General features: G+C 42.7%; 1 protein-coding gene across 1 annotated transcript; it reads right to left on the reverse strand.

Moving 5' to 3' along the window:
* Positions 1-516: 516 nt before the first annotated feature.
* Positions 517-15,270, reverse strand: PDIA6 (protein disulfide isomerase family A member 6). Its single transcript, XM_061568863.1, has 13 exons — positions 15,138-15,270; positions 13,597-13,741; positions 12,931-12,988; positions 11,282-11,408; positions 10,614-10,717; positions 9,088-9,227; positions 8,334-8,448; positions 7,943-8,086; positions 7,229-7,313; positions 6,074-6,146; positions 5,321-5,479; positions 3,231-3,327; positions 517-2,796 (listed from the first exon to the last, which is right to left on the reverse strand). The coding sequence occupies exons 1-13, from the start codon at positions 15,151-15,153 to the stop codon at positions 2,728-2,730; spliced, it is 1,332 nt and encodes a 443-aa protein (XP_061424847.1). The 5' UTR covers positions 15,154-15,270; the 3' UTR covers positions 517-2,727.
* Positions 15,271-22,532: the final 7,262 nt, after the last annotated feature.

Here is a 22,532-nt window from a genome sequence, read left to right on the forward strand (position 1 = left end):
CACAACACACACTTCATTGTATTCATGCAGTCACTTTTAATGATGTAAAATAAACTGTTGATGTTTAAATTAGGTTCCTTTAAGTTTAACAACCACCACTTTGAACGACGTTTTGTTTTACCCCAAAAAGCCTCAATGAGTCAAAAATGTTCCAGTTTTGGTTGAGCCGTTTAACCCATTTTTTGTTTTATTCTTTAAACAAGCCTGTCACTAGTATGTTGGTCTTCCTTAATTGTTTTGAGATAGATTAACGAGGCTCTTCAGGGTTTAGACGAGACAAATCACACACCGGTCTGAAAGGGCCTTAGACAAAAACCTGAAATATTGCTCTCCGATGGGATAGACGTACAATGGACTGGTACTCAACGGGGTTTTTAGAGAATGACCAACACTGGGCTCAGATTAGGTGGCAATAATTCAGACTGACCACTCGGATGGGGTGCCTAGACGGTTGTCAACCACCAATTAAAAAATAGATGACCAATATGGGGGAAAAAAGCATACCATAACACAATGTTGGAAAATAAGCCACGTTTTTATTGAGGCTTCCAAATGGCAAGGGTGTCACCAGTTTCAGATGCATTGTGGTGGGAAAAATGCACTCTAGCATAGGTGCATTTCCCACTAAACATGTATGAATAAACCAAGAACCTCCCAATTCAAATACAGTACTGCATGTCGGCTAGGGTCTGGGCTAGCAGGAGTCATTGGTAAACTGGTCGATGGTTGGGCAATAGTCATTGCCCATGCCAACTGTTAAACGTGTGAAGAGTTATATGAAAAGCCCCCCGCAAATCCACCTCAAGGTGCATTTCAAGCAAACTATGCTTGAATGCGCATTACAAATAACCAACATCCTAAGAACATTAGCAGACCGATGCCTACCTCAAACACTGCCATATTTTTCACACAGCACCCCAGTATTTAATCATTAATTGGTTAAAACAGCCGAGTAGGACTTTGTGCACTGCATCTCGTCAAGCCAAATCCTCCTCGACATGAATTGTCTGGCAATGGAGGGAGACTGCCTGGCTTCAAGTGAAGCGACTGGGGTGGTTTAATTAACCACACGGCGCCATCAAGAAAGCATGAAACGGCAAGTGCATAACAATTTCACCCGAGCCAAGGAATCAGTGGCACGGCACTGCAAGACCAAAACATTCCAAAAGCCTAAACCAGCTGCCAAAAATTTATGCAGGAATTTTATTGGACAGCATGGCGCAAAATCACCAGCAACTTTAATAACCAATAAAGTTTAATTACCAAGCCATTACAACGGTGACGAATGTAATTGGCGTACAATAACCAATTGACTGCAGTCATTTTGAATTAAAATTGGAGGTGCATTAACATGGTCACTGGTTTACTTTGTTCGTGGTTGGTGAACGCGAGCCATTAAATTGCAAGGTGATGTTCGAAAGCAGTGGTTAATTTAAATGAAGCAAACCCCTTTACAAAAAACGTAAAATAACCAACCAATAGCCATTTTACAAACTCCTTCGTACGTTTACGAAATTGTGAACATGGCTTTTCAAGAACGTCTATAAATATCAGTAAAAGTCTCTACATCAGGGCTGCACATCCACTAAAGGGAACGACCTGTTGAGCAGCATTAGGTGAAGAGTCAACCTTTACAGATAGGCCTTTTTGGGTTGCGGAGGAAGACTTGCACACGCTCGACTTCAATACATGGGGGTGCCATTGGCAGGTATGAAAGGGTCGTGGAGCGTGCAGAACAATGGGGATTGCACAGGGCACTCTCAACCTAAGTGCATGCATTTATAATGCATGTGCATGCACAGCAGAAGTGACTTCTTTGATTATTCAGGAAGAGACCTGTTTTTCACCTTTCTGCCAAAAAACCCAGTGGAAACTGCCTTTCTGCAAACGCACGAGTCAGACCAAAGGGCTTGTGTACAGGGAGAACACGAGGGCAGTTCCCTCAATTTCTGCCACTGCTGTTTATTCCTGCCACTGTGGCATAGGTAGTAATTTTGGAGGATGAACACCTTTTATGAACGCATCATGAAAAATGCAACTTGCCAACCACCCTGCTTGAGCAGTCGAATATCCCGATTCGCACATTGCCACACTATGACAGATAACCAGCCCATATCATGCACGAGCACCCTTACACTTTCCTCCCCATGCTGCCACTGGCACGTCCCCATACTAATTTTTAAGACGAGCCCTGTTCTTGGATGCAGTTGGAAAAAGCACTGTCAAATTCAAAATTAAAAAAACCTAAAAGCCACCCTTCAACAGACCGTATTTTATATCTGGGAAACCTTTACACGGGTCATGTTTTTTACGTTGATGGAACAGCTGTATTGTTTCCCCAGTGTTTAGCTTGCTGACCCCGCTCCTCCTGGACGTGTGACAAAGAGCTTGATAGTTCATCTTATTCCTCCAGTATGAAGATTCTGATATCACGTGTGTGCAATTGCATGTTGCTGATGGTGAGAAGCAGTAGGAAAGGCTGGGTGTATGGTGCAGGGGTGGGGTGGCGGTTGCGCGCGTGGACGCAGTTGTATGCATGCATGCACGACGCCGTGTGCACGTGCGTATACAGCTCTGTGCGCACACACGCGGTTGTGCGCGCACACGCTAGTGTGTGCGTGGAAGAGTGGGTCAAGGAGGCAGACGTGTGTGCGGACAAGGTAGAGAAGAGATTTCGGTGGGGAGGTTGTGTCTGGGAGGAGAGACGGGATGATTACTGCGACGTGGTTAGAGCTCGCTTCTGTCAAATTCGTCCAGCTCGACATCACTGAGGTCAATATCGTCCTCCACTGGCAGCTGTAGAAAAACAAAACCGGAAAGTTTAGGGGAAAGACCTACACAAGCACATAAACTACAGGCAAAGATAAATTCCTGTGTGCAGTTGACAGGATCTGTAGTTTTATTCGAAGGCTGTAACTTAGTTTAACAAGGTCCATGATTTTATATGTTCTCATGCTTTGGGATCATTATTATATTCCTTTTTGTGCCTGTTTTGCATGTACAATCAATCGTGGTACAAAACCTATAAACACATTACGGGTTGCAGACTGTTTGCTTTATAAATCGGCAGACAAATTACTGATGCCTCCTGCCCATGATAAAACCAATTAACCTCGAGGCCGTAATTTGAGGAGTGATTTTTGTCGGTAGAAGCATAGCTTTGACTGCTGTTGGCTTTCCAGCCTGGTGGTGGCTGGAAGATGTGTGAGCAATCTCGACAGCTCCCTCACCTCTCCATCCTTGCCATCCCACGCCTCCTTACTGATGATTGGCGGCAAAGCAGCTCCCTTGACCGGTGCTGTCGAGCCCCGTCCCACAGACAGCTCCCTGCAAGACAAAGGGACCACCCCCCGCCACAAGGCAGCAAGACTCTTGAGAATACGAACCACTCAACATTGTAGTCGTTTCCATTTATTCCTCTTTCCACATTTTTAAAAGCTGCCAAAATTAAACATGGTTCCAACAAACTACCTTACATGCAGTTCAGGTTAAAATGTTTTTTTGGTTTGTTGGCTTCCACTGTATAAATCTAACCTATAATCTCAATCGATCTTATCTTGTCAACGTGGCTCTTCACTCGCCTTGTCATCTCTACATTCAAGTTTCATTTATTAGGTATAGCCCGGTGAGCCATGTGGCTCTTGAGTCGGGTGCAACCGCAACAAACAAAATATGAACAGAGAACATCTTAAAGCGACGACACGCAACAGAAACATCCTGGATAAACCAGCAAATCTTCCAAAGAAAAATAACGTATTACAACGCCGTGTGCAAAAATCCGAGTGTGATGCAAGTCAAACAATAACAACCATAAGACAATTTAGATAAAAGTTCAGGCAAACTCCCCACTTCCGTAAGAAACATGACTTAACCATATATTTTCGAAATCACCAAAATAAAGCTATACAAACAATGTAACAACAGTGATCATAGGAACTGTGATTCAAATTTAACAATAAACGATATACATAACATGTACAACCAAACTTGCAGCCATAGCTGGCAGCATGACACATCATTTCTACATCCACTGTTTGTTTGCATCTCTTATAGTTTGTCACATCTAAACTACCATATGTCTCCTCTCACTGTGTCGGCTTTCTCTGGAATCATCGTCTTCCATCTGGTTCAGTCTGATTTCTGTCATACAACTTATTTGCTCTTATAAAATACTATTCAGCTTCTGTTCTCGCCACAACCAAATAGGTATTCGATTGGATAAGCAACTGCTATTTGCTGAACCTCTAAATTACATGCCAACAGTGTTCTTGTAATTGAACATGATAGGTCTTCTTGACGCTGTACATTCAGCAGTCACCTGGCTACCCCCGAGTTTGACATTTGTACATCCAAGTTCACAAGTGCAGTGTAAGTCTCTGAAACTCGTGTTAAAAGTTGCATGTGCATCCAAAAAAAATGTAGAATTAATTATTTTGTAAGTTTTGTGCCCATTTTGTTCCCATCCGTGTTCTGCTAAAACTTTACAATTCGCAATGTATGCCAGCCTCAAAATTGTACCCACACATTGCCCTCCCGACTCCTGCCACCAGGGTAGGATGGACGAACACTTGTTAGTCACTTGCAATTTTCATCAGCAAGGACAGAACTTAAAAATAATAGTGCATTGGTCGTTACACAAGTTGACATAGCCCAAAATGAGCTCTACCCAAGCATCTCGAAGGGCAATTGATCAACCTTAAGCCAACATAAAACTTTACAGTGTTTCCCAAAGGTTTAATGCTAGGATTAAGATGCACCCAATACAATGTATGTTCCTGAACAAGAACTACATTTTATAATTTAATTTCACAAAATAGCAATGCACATTCCCAGCAAGTGTATAACTGCCTGTTCAAAACACAGCACCGCAGTATTTTATAAAACATGTGTTTTGACCAGAATGAAAATTGTCCCATCTTCAAAATGTAACATTATAACAAGATTGGTCCTTCAGAGCAGGTAACATGCCCCATTTTTTATTTACCTAAGGGCTCTTAATAAGGGTCATTACCTGAAATATTTGCCGACTAAATATTTCTGTTTTCAGTTGTCATGAATGAAAAAGGTCACATTTTTTGTCTACAATTTGTGCTTTCACAACACTGCCAATGCACTCCAACATTTTATATCTAGTTTGGACTACCTTACTTCAAAACAAAGCAATCCAAAACAGAGCTACACAAGAGCCTCAAAATAAATAAATAACAACAAATAGGTGGGGAAGGCAGACTTTACCATCTTGACAGGTAATTGAATGGGGCAAAGGTCACTGCAGAATGAAAGTTTGAGGCTCAGCAGGCAGTGACGTGCTGCTCCTCACCGCAGGAACTCGTTGATGCCGCTTTCGCTGAAGGAGCCCTTGAGGATGGCGAACTTCATTTTACGCGCGTTGACAGCCGCCATGGCTGGATAGCCGAAACCTCCGATCCCCAGGGAATCCTCCAGCTCAGGCTGAGCCCCAGCTTCTGTCCACAGCCACCTTGTGGATAAATGCACATCGCACACGGCAATACAATATTGCATAACGTCCTTTCAGGATGAACAGCTCACACCGTGCAAGTACAATTATTCCACCCATTGTTGAGGGTTCTTATGGACTGGTATGGACTCAGGTCGCTGGAGTTGTACTGCCGTGTGATTATCACCTACTCCCACCAGAGGCACATATCTATGGTTCCTCACATGAACACATACAACTGCAGAGACCACGACATCTCTTATGTAGCTCTTGCCGTATCGCATGCACACTGCACTGTCTCATTGCATTCTCTTCTGTTAACAGTTTATTGCACTACCGATTCTGTCTCTTCCGTCAGATTGACTGGCACTTTCAAAACGTACCATAACATCCATACATGTCCCCACACACCCACACATCCATCCTGGTGAAGCATTAATCCAAAGCAGCTTGAATAGGTGTAATGTTTCAACTCCCAGCATCACCCAGCCCTCGCTGCACACACATTCCAACAATCACAAGTGCACAAGTCCAGGTAGCCAAAAAGTAGACATGTTATTTAAAAAGAGGCTTTCAATGCCTCGCCTGCCCAGTAAGGTAGTCTCAAATGCTCACCCCCACAGCTTCTTCTTGTATTTTTCGGCCATCCCTTGTAGGGTGGTGATGTAGCCATTCCTGCCAGCAGCCCCTACAAGAGGCAACCGAACAATCCGTCAATCAACCAGTAGGGGTGTGCGTGAACAAGCGCGCGTAAGTATGAATGGGTGGGAGATTGAGTAAGCGAACGGCCGAGCATGTAAGCGAATTGGTTGGGTATGTGAATGGGCGAGTCAGTGAGCGAGCACACAAGGTGACAGCATCAGTTTACAAATTAGTGAAATAAAAATAGGCAGATGACAGCAGGTTGGGAGAGCTTTTTGAAAACTGAATTTAATATTGAAAACATATTTTTTAAGTAATGTTTTTATCAGTGATATGGTGCAGAAACATGGGACATTGACAAAAAACATGTCAAAAACACGCAAAAAGATCCTTGGAATTCTACAGAAATAGGAACATCGACTAGAGAAGATTTGAAAGTTGCAGTAATTTTGACTTAAGAAAGGTGGGCATGGGCAGGACACCACTAAATGGGACGATGGACAATGCTTGAGACTAATAACAAGGTGGCAGCCAAAGGTCAACTGTGGAGATGGGGTGATGAAATCAGCTTGTGGGCAGGCACGAGAATTGTTACATATCATACCCTGGGACAACCTTGCAAATGAGATGGTTGTTCTATGTCAATTCAATTCCAAGTTTTGAAGCTTTCGTGACTGCAAGGATTCATACTTAGGTTTTTTCGGTAAAGTCACGTAGGTAAAAAATAATAGAAATAAAATAATAAATGAAAATAAATCAATCACGACGTTTCGGAGGCAACACAAGTCTCAGTCTTCAGGTAGGACCGTCACAGCCAAATTTACTGTATCAAGTGATTTTATTTCTATTAATTTTTACCTACGCGACTTTACTGATATTCCAAGTGATTTTTAATAAACAAGATATCAGGACCACGAGATATGTAGTAGCTTAGATAGGCCTTTATCCAGCAGTGGAAGAATCATGGCTGATCAGTGAGCTAACGTGCAATTTGGCGAGTGGGAATTTGAGTGAGCAGGTCAATGATTGGACGATTGAGTAGGTTGAGTGAGCAAGAGAACAGAAGCAAATGAGTGAGCTAATTAGTATCTGAAATAGTGAATAAGCATTGAATATAAGTTGAAGTACCTGTGTCAAGAATATGTGGCAGGATGGACACAATGCACAGCTGATGCTCTTCACAGCTTTTCTTTACCACATCCTGGTTGAGGATCTACGGCAGACATCAAAACACACAAAGGTTTTAAAACAGAGACCAAGAGGAAAAACAGGGGGGCCCCGTCTCAGGGATATGAAGCTCTTGTCCATGTCACCGACACAGCCAGTACCAGAGACCCTTCGTCCGAATCCTGGCAGCTACCTACATCAGATTCGACTATTTAACTGCAGTGACCTGATAGTTTCAGCCTGATTAACAATGTCTTCAGAACTCATAAAACTATTTTAGCTTTTCATTTAAGGACACCCCATTTCATGCCTCCAACATGCTTATCTCACGCCTGCATTATATAGTCACAATGCCCGGTGCGGAACACACATGTGCAACAGCTTCAACTCGCAGCTCACTTGTAAATAATTTTTGATACTATAAAAACAAAAAACCTTTTACTTCAGAAATGCCTTACTGGGTCTAGTAGAAAATGCACTGGGCCTGTCCCACCAGTTGCTTCCCATGTATTGTTTTGCACAATGGAGAAAATCAGAAGTTATGTAGAAAACCACACATCAAGTAAAAAACACATCAAAATGCAGGCAATTTTGGCGAAGCTACTGGCTGCATTGCCACAAAATGGGCAACTGAACTTGCAGCCTTGTACGTGTTGTTTCAAGAAATAATCTCACCTCCACGACCTCAGGAGCAGGAGCATTGTCGGTGTACAGTTCAAGAGCATACGCCACAATGTCAGACTTGGTGCGGCCACCCTGGTACTCCTGTGGCTCGTCCTCACCCTTGCGGAACACCTTGATGGTGGGGAAACCTCGGATCTGTGCACATGAACATACGTGGTTTTACACTCCATGTTAAGATTCATAATGGACTCTTGCCCCCCTGCCATTCTCACTCCTCTCATTTTACTACTGCCCTCCAAGGGGAGGGGAGGCGTGATCATGTCCAAAGGACGTGTAGCCTGCTAGTAATATTATTACACGTATGTAGAACTTCTTTCACACTGTACATAGCCAACCGTGCTAATCGGAGGTGCGAAAATGAAGCGTCCACCAGTCCCCTCACCCCAAAGCGGTTGGAGAGTTCCTGATTGACGGTGGCGTCCACAGCAGCGAGTTTCACACGCCCATTTGTCTGTGCCTTCACCTCAGTGGCTGCAGCAGCCCATTCAGGTTCCAATCTGTTCGCACCACAGCCACAAAGTCAACCACAAAGAGAAAATCATATCTGGTTAGACACAGTCCGAGACACACACAGCAAACCACATGACCAGTCAACACAAGGGGACAAATGGAACTAAATTACCAGATGTCATTCATGAGTCTTGTTTGTACATTTCTGTATATAAATGTGATTTCCCGTTGACATTTTCACATTATAAATTAATTGTACCATCAGGAGTCAAAAAATGAAGACAAAATACATTCATTCCAGAACTTGTATATAAGGTTTTGGCCTCAATCTAAAACAGTTGGCCTACTTCAACAGCTGTCACTGCGATAGCCTTCTCTCATTACTATAGTAATGCTTTCTAATTTGTATAAAATGCCATTTAATATTAATCATAAAAAATGTTGGAAACATTGTACCCTGATATAATCCTACCAATTTCATCCCTCACAGCCAGTTAAAAAAATATATATGCTAAAAGAGCAAAAAAATTACAACCTTTTATTTATGCAATCTTTGATACCAGGGGAATTTTTTAAAGTAAAAACACTGTCTTTTAAGAGCAGCATCGTTAGACCAATGCTGTACAGGTGTGCTGCAGTGGAGGGTGTGTTTGCAAAGCATCGTGGTTTTTTTAAAATGCACTTGCTTTTTGCAGTGGCCACACCAAGGCGCAAAGAACTCCACAATCCAGGTGTCATCACTGCCGATGACTTTCTTATTGAAGTCATCGTCCGAGAGGTTGATGACGTCATCTTTGCCACTTCCAGAACCACCGCTGCTTCCTCCCTATCAAACGGTGACAGTGCTTTATTATACACGAGAATATAAAGAAAAAAACATATCCAAAATTATATACCAATCTCCAAATGGCACCCCCTTCACATTCAAATGAACAATCACGATTTGATTGTATATTTTGCATGTGGTGCATGCAATATATCTGGTGGATAGTTATACCAGTGTTACAACCCAAAGTAGTTAGGAGTTTACTACATTGAAGATGAAATAAAATGTTCACTCTCACTCATTGAACCAAATGTATTAAGTAACTTCTGATGGGGTAAATGTTATTTTATTTGTTGTGCTTGAATAGACCCATAACTATGTACTATATACAATTCAATTATATTTTACAGATTTTCCAACTTTCTTTATATATTCAGTGGTATTCAGTAAAATTTTGATCTAATATTTTGATGATCTATTCATAAATTAAAGCACTTTTATCATGAAATAAAATTAGTTTCTGCACTTCCCTGCCAACCTAGAAAGGCTCCCACAGCGAACAGGTCAAACGAGAAGTACAATGACTAAGTGGATCATTCATGTCTATTTGCATAATGAGTACTTAAAAACTCAGCTTAACAAGCTGGCCAGTGTACAAATGGCTCCGCCAGAGTAATACAATTGAATAAACTCATCTTTGCATCAAAACGTATTTGCGTAATGGAAGACCATGAATGGATTGTTCAACAAAAATTATGTTCCAAAGCATACACAAAGCTCTGCTTATTCCCATGTGCCCTACCCATAAAGGCCTCATTACTATGCATATTTTTAGAAACAAAGTTCAGCAGTTAAAATGCATAAATCAGGAGGCATGCAATGTTCCATAGACAATGTTATTGATTCTTAGGCATACAATAAACACATTGATTTGTGTAAGAATGGATACATTTATATTTTGTATGTAATTGGTTCACATGACAGCAAGCAATAATAACTGGTTCTTTCATAAATGACAATTAATAGATTCTTGGAGGGAATTACTACACGTGCCAATTAGGCTTTGCCTTCCACAACCTAGCACAGTGTACATTCATTATGCTAAATGATACTGGTTTACGCTTACAGAAGCCCTTTCCTGAAAATGTATTTATACGATTCAAAATACTTTTGGTTCTTTCGGTGAAGTCAAGTAGGCATAAAATAAAATACTTCAAATAATGTCGTTTTACAGAAACGCGTCAATGATTATCAATACTTTTTCCAGAGTCCGGCCTTGGAACTTTTAGCCAATTATTTTTCAAGAATGGTTTGCAATTTTTAGGAAAAACAAGTATACATATTAATTAAACGTAGTTAAATTTATTGCCCAAATATAACATGAGCACAAACCATCATGGCCCTGTGTTGTGTAATGCCAAGTGCATGCCACGAGTGTGTTGGTACCTGTTTTCCAGAGTCAGAGCCTCCCTTTCCTCCGAGCCGATCCTTCACAAGTGACCGCAGGGCACCCAAAGCACCGTCCACTATACCCTGTGTCGTCCTGCCACCTAAAAAACCAAAGCTCAGCTCAGTGTCTGCGAGTCAAATTCAATCAAGAGAACTTATTTACAACCGGGACCTTCTGTCAGCACTGTCAAGGGGATCACTTCCCCTTTACAGCCTCGTCCACTCTCAATGTGAAGTTGTTCCTTCTCTACTTCCTGGTACCTGGAACCTTCCCATTGGATAACCCAGTGCCATATCCCTCCCACTGTTCAAATAAAAGATGGTGTCCAATGTATCATGTCAATAATTTTTTCTCAATTCCTAAATCTCATTATATCTACACTGTTGAAATATTGTTTTGACTTCTAATAACCTTTTCACCACCCTTTCTAAATGTCTCCAGTTATCAAAAAATAGGCCATCCTCCACCTCTTCAGATACCATCATATTTAGGTTATTGAAAATCCCAGTTGCAATGCATTGTATAGGTCAAGCAAAACTTTATTTTATTCAACGATACAAAACTTTGAAAAAAGCATCATAGAAAGCAACTGCCAATGAATAATGTTGGGGTATTTAGTTGAAAAGTTACACGATTGGAGTGCGAGATTTGTTTGTGAGCTCACCGTTGAAGTCCTCAGGCTTGTTCTTGTTATTGCCAAAGATCTTGATGGTGGGAAATCCACGAACGTTGTATGTGGAGCCGAGTCCCTTGTGCTCGTCTGCATCCACAGCGCCCAACTTCACTATGCCCTGTAGCAATTTGAAAAATACTCTTAAAAATGTTACCCTAAAAAAAAATCACGTTTTCCTTTGTGCAATTTACTACGATATTTACCCAAGAATGTCAGTGCGTAACGCCAGTGACGTCACTCCACGTCGATCAGCCCCCCTCATTAATAATCATGAACAGGTTACGTCCTCCACATGGACCCACCCCTCATTAATGTCACTCCGCATGGAGAACCCCCCCCCCATTAATAATAATTAGCGGGTGACGTCACTCCACATGGGGGGGGGCGAGGCACCTCCTCCTCCCTCCTCAGCGTCAACTTACAACCCTCACGTCACACACGATCTCCATAACGCTATTGAGACAAGTATAAATGACATCGTGATGAACAAGGGATTATAACATTTAAATTAAAGAAGTCTGTCACCGCGGCTTTACAAATTGCACACGAATGGATGCAATGAATATCACGTCGCGGTCTGCTTTAACATCAGGTGGATCTTGCATTGGTATGTTTGACCAGTTCTTACGAGTTTTTCCATGTGGGAGAAAACAACCATATAAATGACGATACTCTAAAGTCCACACTGATAGATTCAAGAATCCATTTGCTGTACTGCCATCTCACAGCCTAGCAGGTTTATTTAGAGATTCACAAAGAGATTTGATCCACCATAAATATCTTCAAATCGTTGAATTACAGGAAAGTGCCAAACACCGCAAGCCACGTGGTAAAGTGAGTGGCCCTACATCTCTAACTCCTACCTCAGGAAGTTTTGTATTTTGTTTCAGAAAATCGCTTTCTTAACTTTCCAGAATGTGTAAATGTGTACTATTTGACAATTCACCCCCCACCCTCCTGAGAGTCCACATTTTGCCACGATTCTGGGACATGAATTTGACTAAATAAAGGAGATTTTTTTTTACATCGTGATGAATATCATGTGGCTGCACAGGTTATGCAAATCGATTACTTAGCAATATAATCAATCTTGCATACATGATGCAACCGAGTGACCTAGTACATTATTTAAATCAATAATTCAATTTTACCAATGCCAATTCAAATGAGCTCGACCACTGCATTTACTATCAGTTGTAAACTCCTTTTACCATTAAAAACCAAATGTCATTTGTTTAACCAGCTAAGCCTATTAAGACTCATTACCGCATTAAGGAGGGGAACCTTAATAATGCGTATAAGCAGGAACAGATTGTTAATTCAAATTTGGCAAATTTATGAACTAGTTATTATGTCACTTGGTACACAATGACCTTATTTTGCAAATGTCATTTTATAATTCATGGTTGACTTTGATGCACTTCAGGAATTATTTGGCAGCTCGTGGAAATTGAAAATTCTCGGTGCAAATGGCTCCGTTGTGAGTGTAATGACCGATGATCCTGTTTATAAACCCCCTTTTTAATGTTTGATAAACAAAAATCGTGTTTAAATGATCTTATTCTTATGTAAAGTGTGAGAGCGTTCAGTCTAGTAAATCACAACGTAAGGGAGTCAGGTAAACAACATATATCCATCACCTTAAGAGCGGTGGCCGCCTTCTTCCATTCTGGTGTTAGCCTTTGGCAATGCCCACACCTTGAGGAAAAAAAAGGTACAATTCTAAGACGTATGCAGAAAACCCCAATTAAGAACATTGCACTCAAACATCTACTGCATAATAATTGTTTTTTTACCCTTCTATCTGGCAACAAAACTGACACCTTTTTTACAAGGAGTCACAAACATGACTCCTTGTAAAAAAAGGTGTCAGTTTTGTTGCCAGATAGAAGGGTACAAAAACCAATTATCATATTTTTTACTGGCAAATGAGGTTACAATGATCTACTGCATACATACACTAGCATCCCACTTGCCGAGTATTAAAATAAATACACGGTTAAGTTGTCGGTTTAAATGCTGACATTAAACAAGATCACTAACTAATGGCCCTTCCAGGACTAGGGTTTACAACAGCATGTACCAGAAAAGGAATATCCTGGATGTATTTCAATGTTTCTTGGTCTAATCAGCAGGGTGTGTGGCCTATGTTACTAATGTTATCCAGGACTCTAAATGACAGATGGCCACAAACCAACTTATTTTTTTCCCAGGTTTCCTGTGGAAATGCTCTGCTATCTTCTGGCCACATCAAAGGTCATAAACACAAGCGAGACACAAGGCCAACGCATGTGCGAGTGTCGTACCAGGGTGCGTAAAACTCCACGAGCCACAGGTCATTACTCTGGACAACTTCACGGTTGAAGTTGCTGGCCGTCAGTTCTATCACATCATCGCTTGGCGAGTACAGGGCTTGTGCCCCGGCCACCAGCACTCCCAGAACCACAGCACCTGCGCACAATGAGGTAGGGTGTGAGAGAGGGGATTGAAGCAGGAAACAAAACAGTGGGATACGCAAAACAGCATATTTCACTAAAATTTTTAAGTAGGGATTACATATACCAGTTGTGAGAGCAAAGGACTTGCATTTGGAAGGTTGTAGAGTTAAAACCTCAGGCGAGAGTCAACTCAGCCAATCATCTCTTTGGGGTCAGACCACTTTTCAAGTCAACAAGTGGCTGTACTCAGGATTTACTCGCTGCTGACACAATATTGAATTTCCAACAATGACCAAAGACTTTAACCTCCCCATTATTGGGAAAACCACTGCATTTTTTTTTACTTTTAAGAGTAAAAACGGCGAAACTTGTCAGCATTTTCTGGCAACTAAAACAGGATTTTACGCGCGTGTCTCGTGTACATTAGCAAAACTGACACGTATGAGCGATGTAAGAATGACTTCGTGACAACTGACCGCATTCCAATCGTGTTACGTAGAGAAGACTGCATTATTAATTTGATCTTACTATTTCGTATATAATACAGAATTGAACTACTGTACTGTATTAGAATATGGAGCGGTCTCATACAGCAGACGATGCATATCTTTCGAAATTCAACAGGATACATTTCTGGATGATTTATATTTTAGATACAGCTTAAATTTTATGTTAAAAGAACCCTCACTGTCCAAGGACATATCATTAAATTACAGTAGTCAATCTAGCTCTCCTTTGCTGGTGTTTATCGAACGCAATACAATATCAGCTGGGTGAATAGACACAGCAATTGTTGACCTGCCTTGCAAAAAGGTATGAATTTTAACTGTGAACAATTAAGACCTACGGAGTCAAAAGTTTCTGATTTCGTTTCCATAGAGTTCACAATGCTCAAATATGATCTGGTTAATAAAGGACATTCAACTTACTCTTAAAGAGGACACGTTCGTGGGAGAGAAAACCTGTTTGATGCTTCAAAACAACTTTGATTTGTTTACAATTGTTGCCGAACTTCAGATGAAACACTTATTCGTAGATTTACTTTCATAAACAACTTTAACATGTTACACGTAGCACGTAAAGAAAGCTATGGTTTAAAATGCAACGGTGACCCAACTTAAAGTGCCATTTGCATCAGCACGGTATGGCAAATACGGCGTTAACAAAAACGTGTAACATTAAACATTGATATAAATATGACGATAACATTGCACGGCTTTACCACAATAACATATTATTTAGTATTCGCGTCCCCTTTAAACATATCGACCTGCGCGCCTTTTAACACCAAACGATGGAATAACATGAAAGGCAGATCATTGCAATGAATGGCATCGCTATGACAATATTGTACCTCAAGAAGCTTATTGAACATGTTAAATGTTAGTTTAGTTTAACGAGTTCCTCACCGTGGAAGAACCCCATGCTTCGATTGTCGCTCTTCAACGCTGTCCAACACGCCCCCCTCCCCACCAACGTGAATTTATATACAGGAATCGATTCACGACACGCGGGCGATTATTAACCTTTACGATTCGCGGTCACGATTGAACCCGATCAATGGTCGGCGCCGTCGATTCCCGCACGTTTGCCGCAACGGCGACAAACAAATCCGAATCGATTCTCCGTTATGCCCATATATTTTGGAGTCGAACGCAAAGGGGAATCGAAGAGGAGCGTTGGAATCGAACGGCGGCGCGAATCGCCGGATCGAGAAGCTGTTCGCGCCCCACGACAACGCGACGCGCCGTGGCCCCTCCGCATTGGTCCGATCGGCGCGTGACGTCACGTACGCTCTCGGTTAAATTAATTTTTAAAACATTTTTAAATTTAAAATAAATGCGAGCACACCAACGTCACTCACGCGCTTGTCATTATTTCGGTCAGAATTGCAATAAAATTATATTTTAATGTGAAAGTCCACCGGCACGGGATGTCGGTGGGCGGGGTCGATGCCACTTGCAGATGTCCGATTGGCTGTTGGAGCAGCCAATGAGCGACAAGTACGTGTGTTATAATGACCCAATCTCGGCGTACACACACACACACACGGGGTCGCGTGTGTAGTGATGTCTCATTATCTCATCTATATTTAGACTTTAAAAAAATATATTCATGCAAATGACAAATGAGACACAACCTTTCATTGCCAAGGACGCAACTTTAAAACACATTGCGGAGTTTTATTTTCCGCTGATGGTGAAAATGTACCGCAGAAAAGGGAACTTTTTTGTTGCCTTGACCACGCACTGTGGTGCCACACGTGTTACTTAACTGAGACCAAACGAAAAAAATGAACAATGTCTGCACATATCTGTCTCCACATATACACATACTACAGGAAACATTTCTTACACACACCATTAGTCGCAAGCATTGATTCAAGACAAGAACACTTAGACTGGTTTCGACACACGGGTGTCTCAGAAGCAGGCTCCCTCCCTCGTCACTATTTACAATACACAACATTATAAGTGACCTGCCATGTACATCATCTCGCAAGTTCACACTTGCATGTGACACAGCCCTTGCTGCTCAGGGCACAACCCTCGAAACGTCCTGCCAGTACTCTTTAACGGCTGGTCTAAGTTGGAGGCTTATTTCCATCGACGGAGACTCCGACCAAATCCCTCTGAAACAACCACAAGCGCTTTCCACCTGAACAATCCCGTTGCAGATGCCTCCCTTGATGTGTCCTTCTGTGGTAGCCCAGGGCGCTGTGACCCCAATTCTAGATATCTAGGGCCTATCATGGACAGAAGTCTGACCTCTACGCCCCAATAAAAACAGATCCGTGAAACGAACAATTCAAGAATCGCTCTGCTACAGAAACTTATAGGGTCGACCTGGTGCTGAGATGTTGCGAACTGTCGCCCTATCACTGATCTACTCAGTGGCAGAGGATTGTGCTCCAGCCTGGTCCAGGAGCTTGTACGCAGCACTGCCAGATGGACAGATAAATAACGCAATGCGGATCAGAGCCGGAACACTGCAACCGATACCGATTACCCCGGTTACCTGGCGAACATTCTGGCCCCAGACGTTTTTGCCAACGACAGCCTACCTATCAATCAAGACCACAACAACGTTCCTCGCTGCCGACTCAAGCCCCTATCCTCGTTCTGAAATTGCGCCGCCAACATCTTTAAATCTCACCAAGTGACAGAAGAACAAAGTGGAACCACGCGGACGTCCAGAATAAACGCCTCATTCGAGACCCAAACATAGCACCTCCCGGCTTTGAAATGCCTCCTCGAAGACGCCGGTGGTGGAGCCATCAACCGCACCAGGACAACAATGGGCCGATTCGCGCATCTTCATGAGTGGACTGTTAAACACAAACCAAAGTGGTGCGACCGTGGCAGTGCAACACACATTATAGAGCACGCAGTTGGTAAACTACTGCAGTCTGTGATTCTTCAATAGAGGAATATATGTGTGTCTATGTGTGTATCTCTCTCTCTCTGTTTGTCTCTGTGTGAGTCTCTCTCTTGCTTGTGTGTCTGTCTGTGTCTCCTTGTCTATGTTTTGTCTCTCTCTCAAATTTAGCAATCTTTGGAAGAGCGTAATAGATAGATAGATAGATCGTTTATTGTCATTGTCACCAGTACAACGAAATTTAAAATGCTCACCAGTCAGGGCATCATTCATAAATTTAAATTAAATAAAACAATAAAAATAAAATTAAATGAAAGATAATAAATTTATACTATATATAAAAAACAGCCCAAGTATACCCACATACCCACATAAGGTTACATTTTGTCATTGCACATCTCTATTTCACAGTCAATTGTAAACACTATTACTTAATAATTAATTAGCATTATTGAGTGTGGTGATCGCTGTAGGGTAAAAGCTCTGTTTGAATCTGTTTGTCCTTGTGTTGACTGATCTGAATCGTCTGCCTGATGGCAACAGCTCAAACAGTGAGTGTCCAGGGTGAGAAGAGTCCTTTATAATGTTCTGTGCTTTTTTGATGCAACGTGAACTGTGTAGTTCTTCCAGTGTGGGGAGATGGCAGCCGGCGATCTGTTGGGCTGTGTTGATGACCCTCTGGAGCGCTTTCCTCTGAGCCACTGTGCAGCTGGTGTACCATACACAGATGCAGTATGTAAGAATGCTCTCGATGGAGGCTCGGTAGAAGGACACCAGCAGTTTCTGTGTGATGTTATTATTCCTGAGAATTCTCAGGAAGTAAAGTCTCTGCTGGGCCTTTTTCAGAAGCTCAGTGCTGTTGGCGCTCCAGGTCAGGCCCTCCCCAATGTGGACTCCCAGGAAGCAGAAGTCTGCCACCCTCTCCACACAGTCCCCGCTGATGATTAGTGGTGGAGTGTCCGTTTTCTTTCTCCTGTAGTCTATTATGAGCTCCTTGGTCTTTGCGGTGTTAAGGAGCAGGTTGTTGCCCCTGCAGTATGCTGTCAGCCGCTCCACCTCGTCCCTGTAGGCAGACTCATCCCCCCCAGAGATGAGCCCCACCACTGTGGTGTCATCAGCAAACTTCACAATGGTGTTGCTATGGTGGACGGCGGCACAGTCATGTGTGTAGAGGGAGTAGAGCAGGGGGCTCAGTACACAGCCCTGGGGGGAGCCGGTACTGAGGCTCAGGGCTGTGGATGTATGACGGCCCACTCTGACCCTCTGTCTGCGGCCCGAGAGGAAACTATATATCCACATGCAGGTGGAATGTGGAATCCCCAGGTCGCCCAGTTTTTCCACCAGTTTGTGTGGGAGGATGGTGTTGAACGCGGAACTGTAATCCACGAAGAGCATCCGCACATAGCTCCCCTGCTGCTCCAGGTGTGACAGTGCAGCATGTAGTGCTGTGGCCACGGCGTCCTCCGTGGATCGGTTCGCTCTGTAGGCAAACTGGTGGGGGTCGAGGTTTCGGGGCAAGCTTCCTATGATGTGACTCCGGACCAGTTTTTCAAAGCACTTCATCACCACTGGCGTGAGTGCTACTGGCCGGTAGTCGTTGTAGCTGCAAATGTGGGTTTTTTTGGGCAGCGGGACTATGGTGGAGGACTTTAGGCAGGTTGGTACAGTGGACTGTTCCAGAGACAGGTTGAAAATCCTTGTGAAGACTCCAGCCAGCTCGTCAGCACAGTCCCTCAGCACACGTCCCGGGACGCCATCAGGTCCCGCAGCCTTCCTCGGGTTGACGGCTCGCAGCGTGCGCCTCACCTCATGCTCCTCCACTGTGAGGTTTAAGCTGCTGTGGACCGTGAGGTTTGGTGATGCTGTCCCTTGTGGTGTCACCTCAAAACGGGCAAAGAAGAGGTTCAACTCCTCTGCCAGAGCGTTGTCACCATCAGCAGCTCCGCGGTTGGCCCTGTAGTTGGTGAGGTGCTGGACTCCCTGCCACACCTGCCTGCTGTCGTGACTGTCCAGGCGTTCCTCAATCCTCCTCCTGTAGTCTGCTTTGGCCTTGCGGATGCCTCTCTTCAGGTTAGCTCGGGCTGTACTGTAGAGAGCTTTGTCTCCGGAGTTGAAGGCGATATTCCTCTCCTTCAGCAGTTGCTGGACCTCCCGGGTCATCCAGGGCTTCTGGTTGGGGTAAACCCGAACGCGTTTGTCCACAGTGACAGTGTCTATGCAGTTTTTAATGTAGCACAATACACTATATGTGAACAGTCAACACCCAGGTGGGGTGTTGACTGTTTTGTTGTCCGACTCTCTGTGTTGTATTACATTATATTTCCAAGTTGACTATGTTTGTTTTCTCATTCATTTGTACCTGATGATGGTTACGTGTGTTGCAATCGAAACGTCGTATTCTATTATTATTTAATTTAATTTATTTCTACGTGACTTTACCGAAAGAACCAAAGAGTACAAGAACTCTCCCTTGAAGCCCTCTCGTGGCTATCAGGCCTCTAATTTGGCATATAGCTCCTGAACATATTGCCATATGCAGGAAAAGAGCAGAATGCTGGTAAAATAACAGGCAAGGGCCGTTTCTTTACGCTATGGGGTCCCGATTAAATTATTTGGTGATGTTGCTGCATTTTGTGGCAGTGGTGCACAAACACAATTCACAAAAATTCTAATACAATCGTCAATAACATTGTGGCCTTAGAAGGAAACATATAATAGATGTTTCGGAAAAACTACCTTCTGCGTAGTAGATTAATCATAGCTGGCTTCTGCAAGGCACTTATGTGTGATGAAGGGTCATTATCCAAGATGTCGGCAATTATATATTTATTTAACGTTATGAACGAACGTTTTTAGATATAATTATATATATATAAAATACACCTTTCAGAATAAACTATTATAAACTCATGAATTCGCAATTGTATTGCCATATACATCAACGATAATATTCATAATACAGGTTTTTTGGGTTAGATCGCGATCTAACCCAAAAATACCTGTATTATGGATATTGGTCGCGAAAGCCTACGTGTTAAACTATAATATTATTAACCAACCGGAATGTGCCTGACCTCGTTATATTAAAGCAGCTAAGCCGGGTTGAGTCTCGGTAGTGCCTGATTGGGCGACCACCAGGTGGTATAGGCTGCCACGGGGTTATGTGTTGGGAAATAGAGGGCAAAACCGATTCGACCGAAAATCTATGTCTCCACCGGCTTCACTAATCCGCAGCTAACCAGCGTGGTGATGTATCGTCTAATAACTCCTACGGACCAGCTTTGGTGTGGGAAGATTCTCAACAAGCAGTAGATTGACAATTGAGTTCTAAATAATAATTGTTATTATGTGATTTACAATGAAATTTACAAACAAATATTAAAATATTGGTTGATATGACAGTACATATACCGCCTATAATTTCTTAAAATGCATTAATTTATTGTTACCATTTGTGCATTATTATCCTACATTTGTTTAGAAAAACAACTGAAATAATTTACATTACAGCATTTCCTGGGTAAACAAGTGTAATAATAAGCTTAATACTATTTTAACATACTATGTATGCACAGTAGGAGGCACACTTTGGCCAGATAATAACGCTAATAATAATAGTTACCACTAACATTACTTCAATGTTGTCCCCTCGTAATATGTGGGATGTTCTCCGACAACTCCGGTTTCTTCACGCAAAGTAAAACATTGCCGCAAGTCGACTTGGTCAGCAGATTGCAGTGCAGCAATTGAATTGTGGAATTAATCTGTGCGGATCACTCCGGCGCTAGTCCCAATGCAATGTGTGATGGCTTTTTTTTCCTCGGGCACCTTCAGATGCCATGTGAAACTCGGCGATGATATCCTGGGTAAAAAGAAAAAAAATGACCAAATATCTGAATGTAAAATAGTTTGGTGATGATGTTGCGTTGGCAGTGGTGCACAAGCACAAATAAGAAGACAAAACTCAACCAATACGTCAATAATATTTCCTTAAATGTTTATACATCCTGTATTACCTAAAGTTTCAAAAAATGGCCCCTCTTCATAGCATATAAATATCCGAATGCAACGACCTTTTATAAACGAGCCTGAATAATCAGTCGTTAGACTTTCACGGATGAAATATTTTACACTCTTTTTTTCAATTACTATTTTGTTACATAAATGTTCCAACAATTTGATGGTCGTTTTTTTATTATATTTACATTCTGTGTGTATATGTAATTGATATTTGTGCAATTGGATTCAGAACACATGGATTCAAAACACAGGCGGTGGTGGCACAAACAAGCTCAACTCGAGCCAGAGAGAACGAGGAGGCGCTGTCCACACAGCGGGTGCTGAAACTTGAGGTCACGTGGGTTTGAACGTAGCACCTGGCTGTAGAGTAAACAACTGGAGCCTAACAATAGTGCCACTGGTCACGTGAGCCTGGTAACCCCTTCTGCTAACGTTGGCTCACCCCAAAGTCATGTTAATGAGTTTTTTTTTTCTGTAACCAGCTTTCTGTGTGTTCATTTCTCAATGGGTTTTACATGAGCCCAAATAAAACTTTACCTCAACCAAAGCCTTTCTATATACATATTTCTTGCACCTCGTTGTATTCGCTACCTACGGAAAATAATAGCGATGGGCGTCTTGCTGGTGTGGTTTTAATTTAATAAGGGCATGGCACAGTCATTGATTCATTGGTTCAATCATCGCCCCTTTCTGCGGATCATTAACATGTATAGACTTGCATGGAAACCCACAGGTCTACATAGATAAACGTACGCTTACATACACGAGGGAGTGAATTAAGGAGTGAATGAGTGATGCTTTGGCAGTGGAGGCAATAAGCGAGTGATTTGAACAGCATGCTTGAATTAAAGCATGATGGAGTGAGTGACGGTTTACCAGTAGCGAATGAATGAATGATTGACGATAACTGTTGATCTCAACGACTAATCGTGGAAGACAACACTGCAGCCAAAATGCGCATGCGTTTGCTTTTGCCCAGAACCATCCACAGCGCAGCGAAAGACAAATACAAAGATCCCCCGTATAGCCTTAATCGACTTTTGGGGCAAGTGCTGTTTGCGAGCACCTATGAAGGCCAGAACGGCACACGATGGGTTGGGTGGTCAGAACCACGCCCAGCCGCATTTGTCTCCCCAGTGGCTATATTTACACATCGCACCAGGTACTCATTTGAGGCTGAGTCGACCTAGGGGAGGCCCAGGATTGGTTAAGACATTCGTAACTGGTGTTGGCCGTGATCGGGAATCGAACTCGGATGGCCGGTTTCGTGGTGCAGCGCGCTAACCGCTCTGCAAAAGCAGCGCGCTCAGAGACACACAGACACACTCACCAGCACACACAGACTCACTCGGCATAACAAACCCGCGCTCGCGAATTCGTTTATTCGTGCTCGTGGCGCAGAGACC

This window comes from Lethenteron reissneri, chromosome 42 (assembly GCF_015708825.2).
Source record: "Lethenteron reissneri isolate LAM-NWPU_2019-01 chromosome 42, ASM1570882v1, whole genome shotgun sequence".
NCBI classification, from domain to species: domain Eukaryota; kingdom Metazoa; phylum Chordata; class Hyperoartia; order Petromyzontiformes; family Petromyzontidae; genus Lethenteron; species Lethenteron reissneri.

What these genes read in the sequence shown, in the direction of transcription:
- PDIA6 (XM_061568863.1), bottom strand. An exon ending in GCTCTGACTCTGGAAAACAG is followed by an intron (nt 9,228 to 10,613) that starts GTACCAACACAC and finishes ACCGTTTGATAG; the next exon opens with GGAGGAAGCAGCGGTGGTTC. An exon ending in GCCACATATTCTTGACACAG is followed by an intron (nt 6,147 to 7,228) that starts GTACTTCAACTT and finishes TGCCTCTTGTAG; the next exon opens with GGGCTGCTGGCAGGAATGGC.